This window comes from Triticum dicoccoides, chromosome 6B, assembly GCF_002162155.2.
Source record: "Triticum dicoccoides isolate Atlit2015 ecotype Zavitan chromosome 6B, WEW_v2.0, whole genome shotgun sequence".
Taxonomy (NCBI): domain Eukaryota; kingdom Viridiplantae; phylum Streptophyta; class Magnoliopsida; order Poales; family Poaceae; genus Triticum; species Triticum dicoccoides.
Window position 1 is genome coordinate 719,236,866 of NC_041391.1, and position 17,484 is coordinate 719,254,349.

Genomic DNA, 17,484 nt, shown 5'->3' on the forward strand with positions numbered 1-17,484 from the left:
CCACCGCCGCCATGGCGAACATCGAGGGATGGAAGCTCGCACTGGAGGATCTGGCCGGCAACGACCAGTTGTTCCGTGCGCAGATTCGAGAGGTCTACACCTGGTTCCCCACCCCGAAGATGATGCCCATGCATGTGCGTGGGTTAGCCAAGTAGCTGACGGATGGCGAGAAGGCCCGTGCCTTCCCCACAGGCCTAACAGTGCCGCCACCGTCCTTCCTCGTCTGGGAAATGCGTGAGAGCACGCTCAGCATGGATACATACTAGCGAGCTAGGTGGTGGATGTACCGCTCCACCACCTCTCTGTCCCTGGTCCCCCTTGACGACGGCCCTGCGAACATCGTCGGCGTCGTGCTCGCGCTGCCTGCTCTAGTCGACCCTGCGGACTATACCTCTGACGACGACCTGACAGAGACTGTTGTCATCACTGACGACGACACGGATGCGGACGAGGTTGTGCTCATTGCGCCTGTCGCCGTTGAGGGTGGCAGAAACATGCCCATCAACATCGAGCTCCTGCCGGACGTCGAGCCCTACCAGAAGAGGTGAAGGTTGAACAAGAAGAAGAGGTGAAGGAGCCAGAGCAAAACAAGAAGAAGGTGCCTCTGAAGAAAGAGGTGAAGAAGGTGCGCCGCTCCATCCGCCTGCAACAGCTCAACAACTGAAGAAGCAGTGAAGATGCACAAGAGTAGTTAGGTATGCTGATCTATATGTTGGCATATAAGTTATCTATTTTGAGCAGTCCATGTTGAACTGCTGTTATCTATGCCAATCTGTTGTTGAAGTGTTGTTGAACTGCATGTTCTCTGCCCATGTTGATATGTTGTTGAACTGTAGGTTCTCTGCTCATGTTGTGCCCATGTGCACACATCCTAAAATAGAATGTACCAGGTGCTCTGCCAAATATGCCAAGCTGTACTACCTGAAGATCCCTGTGCCCCTTCCAAATGGTTAACTTAACTGAAATTTGCACTGTTAAGTTAACTGAATTTTGCTTGATCTGAATTTTGCTTAAGTTAACTGAATTTTCATGTCAAATAAGAGAATCATTGATTTCAGTTAAGTAAACAAGCCACTGATTTCATGTCAAATAAGAGAATTTTGCTTACAGTAGAGTAAACAGAAATGAGTACAAGCCATTGATTTCATTTCAAGCCACTGATTCCAGTTTGGAATGTTTACAACACTAAACATAGATAATAGGTAGCCACTGATTTCATATAATCAGTACAAGTAGCAACTGATAACAAATAGTTTCACCTCTCACGTCATGCCAAATACTAAATTACCTAACTTACTACACAAAACCTCTTATCACTAGTGCTGCAACACCATACAACAGTGCAGAGCAGCAGACCAAACGGGCTAACCAAATTTCCCTCCTATCCCTAGTTCTGATCTCCTTCTTGTGCTTCATGATCATGGTCTTCCTCTCTTCCTTGAACCTCATAATTTCAGCATCCTTGTCAAACACAAATTTCTGAAGAGCCACATTCTCTTCGGCAAGTTTGCCAATCACCTGCCTAGGCCTCCCCTGCCATTCTTTGTCCACCCACTTCAGATAAGCACATGTATCATAACCCTGCAAAACACATAATACCAATTTGTTCAGTACAACAATTTGGTCAGATCAACCTATAACAACTACAGATAAACAACACACCTTTTTAAACAAAAGTTGGGCACTTGACTAACCTCACGAGGACAAACAAGAAATCTACGACCATAGTCATGTTGGGGAACGTAGTAATTTCAAAAAAATTCCTACGCACACGCAAGATCATGGTGATGGCATAGCAACGAGAGGGGAGAGTGTTGTCCACGTACCTTCGTAGACCATAAGCGGAAGCGTTAGCACAACGCGGTTGATATAGTTGTACGTCTTCACGATCCGACCGATCCAAGCACCGAACGTAGGGCACCTCCGAGTTCAGCACACGTTCAGCTCGATGACGATCCCCGGGCTCCGATCCAGCAAAGCTTCGGGGATGAGTTCCGTTAGCACAACGGCGTGCCGACGATGATGATGTTCTACTGGCGCAGGGCTTCGCCTAAACTCCGCGACGATATGACCGAGGTGAAATATGGTGGAGGGGGGCACCGCACACGGCTAAGGAACGATCCGTAGATCAACTTGTGTCTCATGGGGTGCCCCCCTGACCCCGTATATAAAGGAGCAAGGGGGGAGGAGGCCGGCCCTAGGAGGGGGCGCGCCAAGTGTGGAGTCCTACTAGGACTCCCTAGTCCTAGTAGGATTCCACCTCCCTTGTTGGAGTAGGAGAAGGGGAAAGAGGGGGAGAGGAAGAAGGAAAGGGGGGCTGCGCCCCTTGTCCAATTCGGACCAGAGGGGGGCGCAGGCCTCCTTCCTTTTGGCCTCTCTCCTCTATACCGTATGGCCCAATAAGGCCCATATACTCCCTGGCGAATTCCCGTAACTCTCCGGTACTCTGAAAAATACCTGAATCACTCGGAACCTTTTCGAACTCCGAATATAGTCGTCCAATATATCGATCTTTACGTCTCGACCATTTCGAGACTCCTCGTCATGTCCCCGATCTCATCCGGGACTCCGAACTCCTTCGGTACATCAAGACTCATAAACTCATAATATAACTGTCATCGAAACCTTAAGCGTGCGGACCCTACGGGTTCGAGAACTATGTAGACATGACCTAGAACTGTTTCCGGTCAATAACCAATAGCGGAACCTGGATGCTCATATTGGCTCCTACATATTCTACGAAGATCTTTATCGGTCAAACCGCATAACAACATACGTTGTTCCCTTTGTCATCGGTATGTTACTTGCCCGAGATTCGATCGTCAGTATCCAATACCTAGTTCAATCTCGTTACCGGCAAGTCTCTTTACTCGTTATGTAATGCATCATTCCGTAACTAACTCATTAGCTACATTGCTTGCAAGGCTTATAGTGATGTGCATTACCGAGAGGGCCCAGAGATACCTCTCCGACAATCGGAGTGACAAATCCTAATTTTGAAATACGCCAACCCAACAAGTACCTTCGGAGACACCTGTAGAGCACCTTTATAATCACCCAGTTACGTTGTGACGTTTGGTAGCACATAAAGTGTTCCTCCGGTAAACGGGAGTTGCATAATCTCATAGTCATAGGAACATGTATAAGTCATGAAGAAAGCAAAAGCAACATACTAAACGATCAAGTGCTAAGCTAACGAAATGGGTCAAGTCAATCAGATCATTCACCCGATGATGTGATCCCATTAATCAAATAACAACTCTTTGTCCATGGTTAGGAAACATAACCATCTTTGATTAATGAGCTAGTCAAGTAGAGGCATACTAGTGACACTCTGTTTGTCTATGTATTCACACATGTATTATGTTTCCGGTTAATACAATTCTAGCATGAATAATAAACATTTATCATGAAATAAGGAAATAAATAATAACTTTATTATTGCCTCTAGGGAATATTTCCTTCAGTCTCCCACTTGCACTAGAGTCAATAATCTAGTTCACATCGCCATGTGATTCAACACTAATAGTTCACATCACCATGTGATTAACACCCATAGTTCACATCGTCATGTGACCTACACCCAAAGGGTTTACTAGAGTCAGTAATCTAGTTCACATCGCTATGTGATTAACACCCAAAGAGTACTAAGGTATGATCATGTTTTGCTTGTGAGATAATTTTAATCTACGGGTCTGTCACATACAGATCCGTAAGTATTTTGCGAATTCTATGTCTACAATGCTCTGCACAGAGCTACTCTAGCTAATTTCTCCCACTTTCAATATGTATCTAGATCGAGACTTAGAGTCATCCAGATCTGTGTCAAAAACTTGCATCAACGTAACTTTTTACGACGAACCTTTTGTCACCTCCATAATCGAGAAATATTTCCTTATTCCACTAAGGATAATTTTGACCGCTGTCCAGTGATCTACTCTTAGATCACTATTGTACTCCCTTGCTTAACACAGTGTAGGGTATACAATAGATCTGGTACACAGCAAGGCATACTTTATAGAACCTATGGCTGAGGCATAGGGAATGACTTTCATTCTCTTTCTATCTTCTGCCGTGGTCGGGCTTTGAGTCTTACTCAATTTCACACCTTGTAACACAGGCAAGAACTCTTTCTTTGACTGTTCCATTTTGAACTACTTCAAAATCTTGTCAAGGTATGTACTTATTGAAAAACTTATCAAGCGTCTTGATCTATCTCTATAGATCTTGATGCTCAATATGTAAGCAGCTTCTCCGAGGTCTTTCTTTGAAAAAACTCCTTTCAAACACTCATTTATGCTTTGCAGAATAATTCTACATTATTTCCGATCAACAATATGTCATTCACATATACTTATCAGAAATGTTGTAGTGCTCCCACTCACATTCTTGTAAATACAGGCTTCACCACAAGTCTGTATAAAACTATATGCTTTGATCAACCTATCAAAGCGTATATTCCAACTCTGAGATGCTTGCACCAGTCCATAGATGGATCGCCGGAGCTTGCACATTTTGTTAGCACCTTTAGGATTGACAAAACCTTCTGGTTGTATCATATACAACTCTTCTTTAATAAATATATTAAGGAATGTAGTTTTGACATCCATTTGCCAAATTTCATAAACTGTGGCAATTGCTAACATGATTCGGACAGACTTTTAAGCATCGATACGAGTGAGAAAATCTCATTGTATTCAACATCTTGAACTTTGTCAAAAACCTTTTTCGACAAGTCTAGCTTTGTAGATAGTAACACTACTATCAGCGTCCGTCTTCCTTTTGAAGATCCATTTATTTTCTATGGCTTGCCGATCATCGGGCAAGTCCACCAAAGTCCACACTTTGTTCTCATACATGGATCCCATCTCAGATTTCATGGCCTCAAACCATTTTGCGGAATCTGGGCTCATCATTGCTTCCTCATAGTTCGTAGGTTCATCATGGTCTAGTAACATGATTTCCAGAATAAGATTACCATACCACTCTGGTGCGGATCTTAGTCTGGAAGATCTACAAAGTTTGGTAGTAACTTGATCTGAAGCTTCATGATCATTATCATTAGCTTCCTCACTAATTGGTGTAGGAATCACTAGAACTGATTTCTGTGATGAACTACTTTCCAATTCGGGAGAAGGTACAATTACCTTATCAAGTTCTACTTTCCTCCCACTCACTTCTTTCGAGAGAAACTTCTTCTCTAGAAAGGATCCATTCTTGGTAACGAATGTTTTGCCTTCAGATCTGTGATAGAAGGTGTACCCAACAGTTTCCTTTGGGTATTCTATGAAGACGCACTTCTCCGATTTGGGTTTGAGCTTATTAGGATGAAACTTTTTCACATAAGCATCGTAGCCCCAAACTTTTAAGAAACGACAACTTGGGTTTCTTCCTAAACCACAGTTCATATAGTGTCGTCTCAACGGATTTAGATGGTGCCCTTTTAACGTGAATGTAGCTGTCTCTAATGCATAACTCCAAAACAATAGTGGTAAATCAGTAAGAGACATCATAGATCGCACCATATCCAATAAAGTGCGGTTACGACGTTCGGACACACCATAACGTTGTGGTGTTCCAGGTGGCGTGAGCTGTGAAACTATTCCACATTATTTTAATTGAAGACCAAACTCGTAACTCAAATATTCGTCTCCGCGATCAGATCGTAGAATCTTTATTTTCTTGTTACGATGATTTTTCCACTTCACTCTGAAATTCTTTGAACCTTTCAACTATTTCAGACTTATGTTTCATCAAGTAGATATACTCACATCTGCTCAATTCATCTTGTGAAGGTCAAAAAATAACGATACCCGCCACGAGCATCAACACTCATTGGACCGTATACATCGGTATGTATTATTTCCATCAAGTCAGTAGCTCGTTCCATTGTTCCGGAGAACGGAGTTTTAGTCATCTTGCCCATAAGGCATGGTTCGCAAGCATCAAGTGATTCCAAAATCCCATCAGCATGGAGTTTCTTCATGCGCTTTACACCAATATGACCTAAACTGCAGTGCCACAAATAAGTTGCACTATCATTATTAACTTTGCATCTTTTGGTTTCAATATTATGAATATGTGTATCACTACGATCGAGAGCCAACAAACTATTTTCGTTGGGTGTATGACCATTGAAGGTTTTATTCATTTAAATAGAACAACAATTATTCTCCGATTTTAAATGAATAACCGTATTGCAATAAACATGATCAAATCATATTCATGCTCAACACAAACGCCAAATAACATTTATTTAGGTTTAACACTAATCCCGAAAGTATAGGGAGTGTGCGATGATGATCATATCAATCTTGGAACTACTTCCAACACTCATCGTCACTTCCCCTTCAACTAGTCTTTGTTTATTCTGTAACTCCTGTTTCGAGTTACTAATCTTAGCAATCGAACAAGTATCAAATACTCAAGGGCTACTATAAACACTAGTAAAGCACACATCAATAACATGTATATCAAATATACCCTTGTTCACTTTGCCATCCTTCTTATCCACCAAATATTCAGGGCATTTCCGCTTCCAGTGACCATTTCCTTTGCAGTGTAAGCACTCAGTTTCAGGCTTTGGTCCAGCTTTGGTCTTCTTCACGGGAGTGACAACTTGTTTGCCATTCTACTTGAAGTTTCCCTTTCTTTCCCTTTGCCCTTTTCTTGAAACTAGTGGTCTTGTCAATCATCAACACTTGATGCTCTTTCTTGATTTCTACCTTCGTTGATTTCAACATCACGAAGAGCTCGGGAATCGTTTTCGTCATCCCTTGCATACTATAGTTCATCTCGAAGTTCTAGTAACTTAGTGATGGTGACTAGAGAATTCTGTCAATCACTATCTTATCTGGAAGATTAACTCCCACTTGATTCAAGTGATTGAAGTATCCAGACAATCTGAGCACATGCTCACTAGTTGAGCAATTCTCCTCCATCTTTTAGCTATAGAACTTGTTGGAGACTTCATATCTCTCAACTCGGGTATTTGCTTGAAATATTAACTTCAATTCCTGGAACATCTCATATGGTCCATGATGTTCAAAACATCTTTGAAGTCCCGATTCTAAGCCATAAAGCATGGTGCACAAAACTATCAAGTAGTCATCATATTGAGCTAGCCAAACGTTCATAATGTCTGCATCTGCTCCTGCAATAGGTGTGTCACCTAGCGGTGCATTAAGGACATAATTCTTCTGTGCAGCAATGAGGATAAACCTCAGATCGCGGATCCAATCCGCATCATTGCTACTAACATTTTTCAACACAATTTTCTCTAGGAACATATCAAAATAAACATATGAAAGCAACAACGCAAGCTATTGATCTACAACATAATTTGCAAAATACTACCAGGACTAAGTTCATGATAAATTAAAGTTCAATTAATCATATTACTTAAGAACTCCCACTTAGACAGACATCTCCCTAGTCATCTAAGTGATTACGTGATCCAAATCAACTAAACCATGTCCGATCATCACGTGAGATGGAGTAGTTTTCAATGGTGAACATCACTATGTTGATCATATCTACTATATGATTCACGCTCGACCTTTTGGTCTCCGTGTTTCGAGGCCATATCTGCATATGCTAGGCTCGTCAAGTTTAACCTGAGTATTCCGCGTGTGCAAAACTGGCTTGCATCCATTGTAGATGGACGTAGAGCTTATCACACCCGATCATCACCTGGTGTCTGGGCACGACGAAGGTTGGCAACGGTGCATACTCAGGGAGAACACTTCTTGATAATTAGTGAGAGATCATCTTAAAATGCTACCATCAATCAAAGCAAGAATAAGATGTATAATAGATAAACATCATATGCAATCAAAATATGTGACATGATATGGCCATGATCATCTTGCGCCTTTGATCTCCATCTCCAAAGTACTGTCATGATCTCTATCGTTACCGGCACGACACCATGATCTTCATCATCTTGATCTATATCAATGTGTCGTCACATGGTCGTATCGCCAACTATTGCTCTTGCAACTATTGCTATCGCATAGCGATAAAGTAAAGCAATTATTTGGCACTTGCATCTTATGCAACAAAGAGACAACCATAGGGCTACTGCCAGTTGCCGATAACTTCAACAAAACATGATCATCTCATACAACAACTTATATCTCATCACGTCTTGACCATATCACATCACAACATGCCCTGCAAAAACAAGTTAGACGTCCTCTACTTTGTTGTTGTAAATTTTACGTGGCTGCAACGGGCTGAGCAAGAACCGTTCTTACCTACGCATCAAAACCACAATGATAGTTTGTCAAGTTAGTGCTGTTTTAACCTTCGCAAGGACCGGGCGTAGCCACACTCGATTCAGCTAAAGTGAGAGAGACAGACACCCGCCAGCCACCTTTAAGCACAAGTGCTCGTAACGGTGAAACCAGTCTCGCGTAAGCGTACGCGTAATGTCGGTCCGGGCCGCTTCATCTCACAATACCGCCGAACCAAAGTATGACATGCTGGTAAGCAGTATGACTTATATCGCCCACAACTCACTTGTGTTCTACTCGTGCATATGACATTTACGCATAAAACCAGGCTCGGATGCCACTGTTGGGGAACGTAGTAATTTCAAAAAAATTCCTACGCACACGCAAGATCATGGTGATGGCATAGCAATGAGAGGGGAGAGTGTTGTCCACGTACCCTCGTAGACCGTAAGCGGAAGCGTTAGCACAACGCGGTTGATGTAGTCGTACGTCTTCACGATCCGACCAATCCAAGCACCGAACGTACGGCACCTCCGAGTTCAGCACACGTTCAGCTCGATGACGATCCCCGGGCTCCGGTCCAGCAAAGCTTCGGGGATGAGTTCCGTCAGCACGACGGCGTGGTGAAGATGATGATGTTCTACCGGCGCAGGGCTTCGCCTAAACTCTGCGACGATATGACCGAGGTGGAATATGATGGAGGGAGGCACCGCACACGGCTAAGGAACGATCCGTAGATCAACTTGTGTCTCATGGGGTGCCCCCCTGACCCCGTATATAAAGGAGCAAGGGGGGAGGAGACCGGCCCTAGGAGGGGGCGCGCCAAGTGTGGAGTCCTACTAGGACTCCCTAGTCATAGTAGGATTCCACCTCCCTTGTTGGAGTAGGAGAAGGGGAAAGAGGGGGAGAGGAAGAAGGAAAGGGGGGCTGCGCCCCTTGTCCAATTCGGACCAGAGGGGGGGCGCAGGCCTCCTTCCTTTTGGCCTCTCTCCTCTATTCCCGTATGGCCCAATAAGGCCCATATACTCCCCGGCGAATTCCCGTAACTCTCCGGTACTCCGAAAAATACCTGAATCACTCGGAACCTTTTCGAACTCCGAATATAGTCGTCCAATATATCGATCTTTACGTCTCGACCATTTCGAGACTCCTCGTCATGTCCCCGATCTCATCCGGGACTCCGAACTCCTTCGGTACATCAAAACTCATAAACTCATAATATAACTGTCATCGAAACCTTAAGCGTGCGGACCCTACGGGTTCGAGAACTATGTAGACATGACCTAAAACTGTTTCCGGTCAATAACCAATAGCGGAACCTGGATGCTCATATTGGCTCCTACATATTCTACGAAGATCTTTATCGGTCAAACCGCATAACAACATACGTTGTTCCCTTTGTCATCGGTATGTTACTTGCTCGAGATTCGATCGTCAGTATCCAATACCTAGTTCAATCTCGTTACCGGCAAGTCTCTTTACTCGTTACGTAATGCATCATTCCGTAACTAACTCATTAGCTACATTGCTTGCAAGGCTTATAGTGATGTGCATTACCGAGAGGGCCCAGAGATACCTCTCCGACAATCGGAGTGACAAATCCTAATCTCGAAATACGCCAACCCAACAAGTACCTTCGGAGACACCTGTAGAGCACCTTTATAATCACCCAGTTACGTTGTGACGTTTGGTAGCACACAAAGTGTTCCTCCGGTAAACGGGAGTTGCATAATCTCATAGTCATAGGAACATGTATAAGTCATGAAGAAAGCAAAAGCAACATACTAAACGATCAAGTGCTAAGCTAACGGAATGGGTCAAGTCAATCAGATCATTCACCCAATGATGTGATCCCATTAATCAAATAACAACTCTTTGTCCATGGTTAGGAAACATAACCATCTTTGATTAATGAGCTAGTCAAGTAGAGGCATACTAGTGACACTCTGTTTGTCTATGTATTCACACATGTATTATGTTTCCGGTTAATACAATTCTAGCATGAATAATAAACAATTATCATGAAATAAGGAAATAAATAATAACTTTATTATTGCCTCTAGGGCATATTTCCTTCAAGTCATATCCATCAGAGCAAACTCTTCTCGCAGGGTTCAGTAAGTGGCAACAATGGTCACTTTTGTCAGTGCCATTGAAAGCAGCATCAGGAGAGGATAGAGGTATACCCCAGTCAAATTCGGGTAGGTTTTCAGTCCCCTACCATGGCCATCAAATCAAATGTTAGCATCAGGAAGCTCGCACTCATCAGGAAAGCCCAAGTTCATGGGCATCCAAAGCAAATCGGCGAGGGGAAGGGGGACACGCACCTTGCAGAAATCGACATCCATGTAGCGCACCTCTCAGGTGATTTTCGCCCAAGGCTCGCCGTCCTTCGTCATGTCGGCACCGGCGAGGTCACATCCATTGAGCGGGAGAGGGTGGCTTGAGGACGACGACGCCCCTGCTCCACGGCATCTCGCCTGCTGCTTCCCGCTCAATGATGTGCACCCCTTCATCTCGACAGGGCGGCGGAGACGGTTGCCGGCGGAGAGGGCGGCCAAGAGGGCGGCGGAGATGGCTGGCGGCGGAGAGGGCGGCGGAGACGGCTGGCTGCGGAGAGGGCGACGACAAGGGGGAGGAGCTAGGGATTTACGAATGGGGAATCGATGCAGAGAGGGCGATGTAGTCAGGGAATCGATGCAACACAAATACAGAGAGTGCGAGGGGGCTTTTTTGTAAAATTAAGGCGTGTGCCAAAATCCAGCGTGGCATGCCGAATGTTGCGTCCACAGCTGTTTTGTATGAATTTGTTACAGCAGTCAAGTTGGAGAACTAGTTTTGTGGGGATTTTTAGTTTTTGTATGAAACTGTTCCCACCCCTACAAGTTTATGTACCAATAGTGGTATTAACTCCATGCAAAACTAGTTGGAAAATAAACATTAGACAGAAAACAGCTGGGGAATCCAAGGCTGTCATAGGTTTCCAAATGCCAGATTCGCCATTGTATGGTTTTCTCTTTGCAATCCTTTCTCAGCACGACAATTAGTGAGAGTAAATTGCAAAAACCCACCACTTTGAAGGTTAGGTTTCCGAAAAATACTACAATACATTTTTTTCAAAAAAACACCATGTCTTCAGTAATGTTTTTGCAAAAAACACAGATCGACGGATATGGCTCGTTAAGTGCGTTTATGACAGGTGGGGTCCGTTTTCTGCCTACGTGGCATAACTGTTTAGGTCTAATGCCAAAAAGCCCCCTAAATTTTTGTCCCTGCTTCCCAGGCCCATCCCGACCACGGCGGAAACCACCCGTCCCACGGCCGCCCCCATCCCGATCCTGGCAGAGGCCCCCGTCGCCGTTCCTGCACCGATGGCGAGGCACATGACGCCGCCCGTGGTCCGTCCCTCCATCCCCCATCCGCGCCTCCGCCTCGCCGAGGAGCGACCTTCCACCATGCACTAGCGAGGGCGAGGCACATGTCGCCGGAACCATGCGCCGGTGATTTGACGGAGCCGGCGTCCCCCGCCCCTTCCTCCCCAGGCCGCCTCGTCATGCCCCCAACCGGATCCGGCCACATCGGCCTCCATTGTCCCCGCCCGGCACCGGATCAGGCAGCAGGGGCGGGCTGCTGTTCCTCGACGCTCCGGCGACCGCGACGATGGCCAGCAAGTAAGGGAGCGCGACGGGAGCGGCGTCCTCAAGCCACCACCAGAATGCCTCCATGGCCGGGAGGAGCTCGTGGGCCTTACTCGCGACCATGGCCACGACGAGCGGCCAAAAGCCGACGACGGCGTTCTGCACCCACGGCCGGCAACGACAAATCGAGAAGCGGGGGCTAATTGCGTTTTTCGTTTTTGATTTAGGGGTGTCTATGTAAAATTCTAGGGTCTAGTTTGTAATTTTAGATTAAAATCTACCTGGCACAAAAAGTCATGCCACATAGGCAAAAAACGGACCCCACCTGTCATAAACTCACTTAACTGAACCTGATCCGCCGATCAGTGTCTTTTACAAAAAGATTACCGTAGACGTGGTGTTTTCTGCCAAAAAAATGTATTATAGTGTTTTTGCAAACCTAACCTTCAAAGTGGTGGTTTCGTGCAATTTACTCACAATTAGTTTATTGGTTCACCCATTGACTTAGTTGTTTGTATCAAATTGTATTTTGTTCCTAGAGTGAACCTTTTTTTTTCTTCCCTTTACATATTTCTTCGGTTGTACGCACGTGCCATAAATGAGTTATTACCTAGCATATAGGAAACGTTTGGAGACCGTGCCCCGGCCGAATCTTCGGCCGGTCGCGTCCCACGCGCGAACGCTGCAACCAATTCAGACGAGACACGTAGGCTGCCTGGGGCCACCACTTCCCTCGTCCTGTTTTTCTTCTCCACTCATCTTGTTTTCTCCCTTATCCTCTCGCCCGAGTCCACCTCCTGCTGAGCTGCAGCTTTTTATCGCCGCAACCTCCTCGACCAGGCCCGGCAGCATCTCGCCGGAGAAGAGTTGCCGGTGGAGATGGCCGCCAAAGCCTCCCCCACCCCTCGACGAGCTATTTCTTCCTTCGCGCGGGCGCCTCCCCCATCCACGTTGTTCCCCTGTAAAAGACAGCGATGACGGAGGCACGGGCCCTGCGATGAGTTGCGACGGTGGCGCATGGCGACTGCGGGGACCTCGACGACGACGACGTTTTTCTGCTACGCCGGCGGACAAGTGATGTTGCAACCGTTGGCGCAAGTTGCTGGAACCAGACGTCAAAGGAGCTGCGACCGGCGGCGGAATTTGCTACAACCATTATGCGCCTGTGGTGCGACCACGATGACCGTGATAACGCTTTTTGTTGCAACCGCGTAGTGTTTTTGCTACTACCAGAGATGTAATTTGCTACTACCAGCGATGATTTTTGTTACATTCATTTGTGAAGACGATGCGACCCAGGCGACGGTGACATTTTTTTGCTGCAACCGAACAATTTTTTGCTACTACCGACTACACAATTTGCTACATCAAAATCCTAGTCATCGTGGTCACCCGTGTCGTCGCTCGTCGCACCACTGCACGCCGGTTTCACCACCTCACACCGGTTGCAGCAAATTTGCTCGCCGGTGGTAGCTTTCCCGCTGCCAGTTGCAACAAATTCGCAACCCGTCGTCGCCGGCCACACTTCGTCATCTTCCTGGTTGTAGCAAAAACAACCACCGTTTGTAGCTTTTCTCGTGCCGTTTGCAGCAAAAATTGTGGATAAAAGCTTAACCATGAAAAACACCTTCGAGCGGCATGGGAAAAGCTTCAACCGATGTGTGAAAAAGCTTCAACGGTGTGTGAAAAGCTTCAACCTTGAAAAAAAGCTTCAATGGCCATGGAAAAACAGCTTCAACCCGGCATGGCCGTTGATGGCATGACGGTGCTGCATCGCCACCGAGCTATGACCATCACTACGTGGAGCTGCGACCAGAGGAGGCAGCTGCTACATGTGTGGAGCCGGGGGCAAGGAGATGCAGATGGCAACCGGCGACGAGGACGGCCAGCGAGGGTCCCGACCGGCGACGAGGATGCCGCGGTGGAGCTTCAAGCTCCGTTTTTCTCGCGGAGGTATGGTGGAGGTGTCGGCGGAGCTCGAGGCCGTTGCAATTTTTATCCAGGAGGGGAGGGGAGTGGAGGGGAGGATGGGTGTGGGGAACGACTGTGAGGAGGACGAAGCGGGGTTCAGATCTGACGGCCTTAATTGCTATATCGGGCGGCTGGGGCTTGACCGGCCCAACGGTTGGGCCGATGCGCCGGCGCCCATCAGTCCCCCTAGCATATTTGGTTGAATCATACGTACGTATACCTGCTACAACAACAACAAAAGAACCATATACTATTAAAAAAACAAAAAAGTTCGAAAACAAAAGAACCATATACTATTAAAAAAACAAAAAAGTTCGAAAACAAAAGAACCATATGTGTTGGTAAGAGGTGAATGAAATCGGCAGTGGAACCTTGGATCATCACAGAGGTCGATCACAATCACAGGGTAAGTATAAGAATGGGTACTAATAAAGTATAAACATATGAGTACTGGAATAGTTAATTTGTTTAATAACCAAAAAAGTCAAGGAGAAAACAAAACCATGACCGTACTTACTCAAGGAAACTAATAATCAATCAAACAACTTTAACAAGAGCTAGTAGTATATACGCAATGAGGGTTTGTTTGTTTTTCATTATTTGGTCACTTTGTTGACGAGCACCTCGAGGACAGCCATGGCCTTCTCGGCATCGTTCTTCTTGGAGACATCGTCGGGTGTCTTCTTGTCATTCGCAGGGCGACACCTATCGCAATTCCACTGGGCATGCGCCCCGTTGTTCTCCTTGATGAAGCTGCGGATTTCGGGGAGCTGGGCCATGCCGATGTCGTCCGAGCCCTCTTTGCTGGTGCACAAATTGTCGAGTTTTTGGCCGCCATTGGTCAGCTCCTTGTAGCAGGTTTCAAAGCATTCCTCGTCGGCCTTGGTCAGGTCTGGGTAGCGCTGCTTCTGAACGCCCGGGCTCGCGTCCCCGGATGCTTGAAGAAGGAGGGTGGCGGTGGTGAGTGCCGCCATCCCCGCCAGCTTCTTGTCGTCGGCGCCTTTGCTCTCGTCGTAGCGCGCGATCATGTCGGCGCAGACCTCCGGGTAGGGCGTGTCGGCGCAAAACCTTTTGACGTTGGCGTCGGCGACCGCCGGTTTGGGGGGCGGTAGTAACCCCAGATTACCGAGCGATTTGGGGGCGACCTCCACCGCCATCCCCACATCACTGAGGAGGAGGAGGAGGACGGCGAAGGAGGAGATGATGGTGAATAGCCTCGCCATGGCAAGCTGGATCAACTGTTAGCTTCTTAGTTAGTGTCCCATGCGGCAGTCCATATATATAAGCACATGCATGCGGTGCTATATATAGATAGATATACATGCCGACCGCAGGGTACGTCACACTGAACTGACGGATAGCCGGAGGTGGAGGAGTCGTGTCTTTGAGGATAGCCAGAGATCATAAAATAGGGGTATGAGAGGCGGTGGCCATGGTTAATCTGTGGAGGTGAGGCCACCGAGCCACAGATGCATGCATGTTGCGAATGGTACGACACGTGGTAACCAACGGATGGTCGGGCTCTTTCAAGAGGCAGGAGGAACTTTTAATCTTAGCCTCAAGTGATCAAGCGTACTAGAGGCTAACGCGTGCTTCGCCGCGCTATTTTTCACTCGTGGTATTAACTATTTTTCTTTAACATGTTATTGCAGTTGGTTATTCCATTTTGGTTTTATCTATGTTGTCTTAGGTTTTAGTTATGTTCTTGTGGTGTTTCTTTCCATCGTATATCGTGTCGTCATTGCAGGTTTCGACATTGGTTTCAGCTAGTGGTGGTTGTGTGTTTCCCTTGGGAGCTCTTATTTCACGTTGAAACCATGAAATTGCTGCTATAACATTTGCATGGGCCGTTCAATATAAGTCTCGCTCATTTAACTTGGCTCCATGCTCCACTCACTTAACTTTTTTTTCCCGCTCGCTCCACTATTAACTTAGAGAATATCGGCTATCATATTGTTTTATTTGAAAATGTTTATTAAATAAAAAGCTGTTCAATTTTTTAATGTTGGATTTAAAAAATGTTGCAAATTTAAAAACCATTATTTTTATAAATGTTCATGATTTCAAACAATATTCATGAATTTGAAAGTTGGCACATTTCAAACAATATTCGCGAATTTGGAAGTTGCACATCGAAATGGACAGCAAGGAGATTGATAGTAAACTGCAGAGCAAGGAGACCTCTCGGTGCTAGGGCCTACGATCGAGAAGTAAAATAGTTGCTGGATTCGCGTGAAGAGTGGAAGGTAAGCTGGGCTTGACGTTCGGTTAATGATGCAGCTCATACGTTAGCGAAAGTAGGGGTTACTAATAATCTATATAAGTTGTGGATGCATGTGCCTCCTAAATGTATCCTACAAACTGTTTCGGCAGAGTTTCCTTGAAGGAAATATGCCCTAGAGGCAATAATAAAGTTATTATTTATTTCCTTATATCATGATAAATGTTTATTATTCATGCTAGAATTATATTAACTGGAAACATAATACATGTGTGAATACATAGACAAACAGAGTGTCACTAGTATGCCTCTACTTGACTAGCTCGTGAATCAAAGATGGTTAAGTTTCCTAACCATAGACATGAGTTGTCATTTGATTAACGGGATCACATCATTAGAAGAATGATGTGATTGACTTGACCCATTCCGTTAGCTTAGCACTTGATCGTTTAGTATGTTGCTATTGCTTTCTTCATGACTTCTACATGTTCCTACAACTATGAGATTATGCAACTCCCGTTTACCGGAGGAACACTTTGTGTGCTATCAAACGTCACAACGTAACTGGGCGATTAGGAGACAGGTTCATCTGCATGCTCCAGTTTGATCAAGGAGGAGAGCTATACATGTTTTATGTTATTTTACCTAAGAGAGAGCAGCAGGAGTGATTAGCTAGCTAGAAATGAGTTTGAGGATGATGATGTGCTACACTATTACTATGATGATAAAATAGCTAGTGTTGGTGGTAATGACTATGATGGTTATTATTAGCTATTGTTAGTGGTGATTAAATAAATACTGTTGGTGGTAATGACTATGATGATGATTAAATAGCTTGTGCTGGCGGATTAGATTCAAGTGGAGGCAACATGTGTTGCACATCGAAAGTACTACTAGTCCAAACTAGATCAAGTTTGGATTAGTAGTATACTTTTGACATGCACCACATATTGCCTCCACTTGAACCTAATCCACCTTCATTTGACACATGTTATGGACATAATAATGTAAACCTCATAACTGGTATTGTACCAATATTTGTACGATGGCGCATAAATACACTAAAAAAATTAAAAAAATACTAGTAGCGATGGACAGAAAACACGCTGCAAGTAGTTACCTTAGCAGTAGCGTGGTACCGAACAAATGCTGCAGTTATTTGTCCTAGCAGTAGCGCGTGCGGGCACGCGTTACTGCTAAGCAATAGCTGTAGCACCTTATTAGTAGCGCGGTCTCCCGCGCTACTAGTGGACACAAAACCCGCGCTACTGCTAGGGTTTTCCCTAGTAGTAGCCGTTTGGGTCATATCGGTGTAAAGCGCATGAAGAAACTTCATAAAGATGGATTTTCTGAATCACTTGGTTATGATTCATTTGATGCTTGCGAACCGTGCCTTTTGGGCAAGATGACTAAAACT

The 17,484-nt window shown here is 45.4% G+C and overlaps 1 protein-coding gene across 1 annotated transcript; it reads right to left on the reverse strand.

Annotated features, from left to right (window-relative positions):
- Nucleotides 1-14,195: 14,195 nt before the first annotated feature.
- LOC119325604 lies at nt 14,196-15,091 on the reverse strand. The gene has a single exon (XM_037599334.1). It carries the CDS (start codon nt 15,067-15,069, stop codon nt 14,443-14,445), a length of 627 nt encoding a protein of 208 aa, XP_037455231.1. The 5' UTR covers nt 15,070-15,091; the 3' UTR covers nt 14,196-14,442.
- Between the last annotated feature and the right edge of the window lie 2,393 nt (nt 15,092-17,484).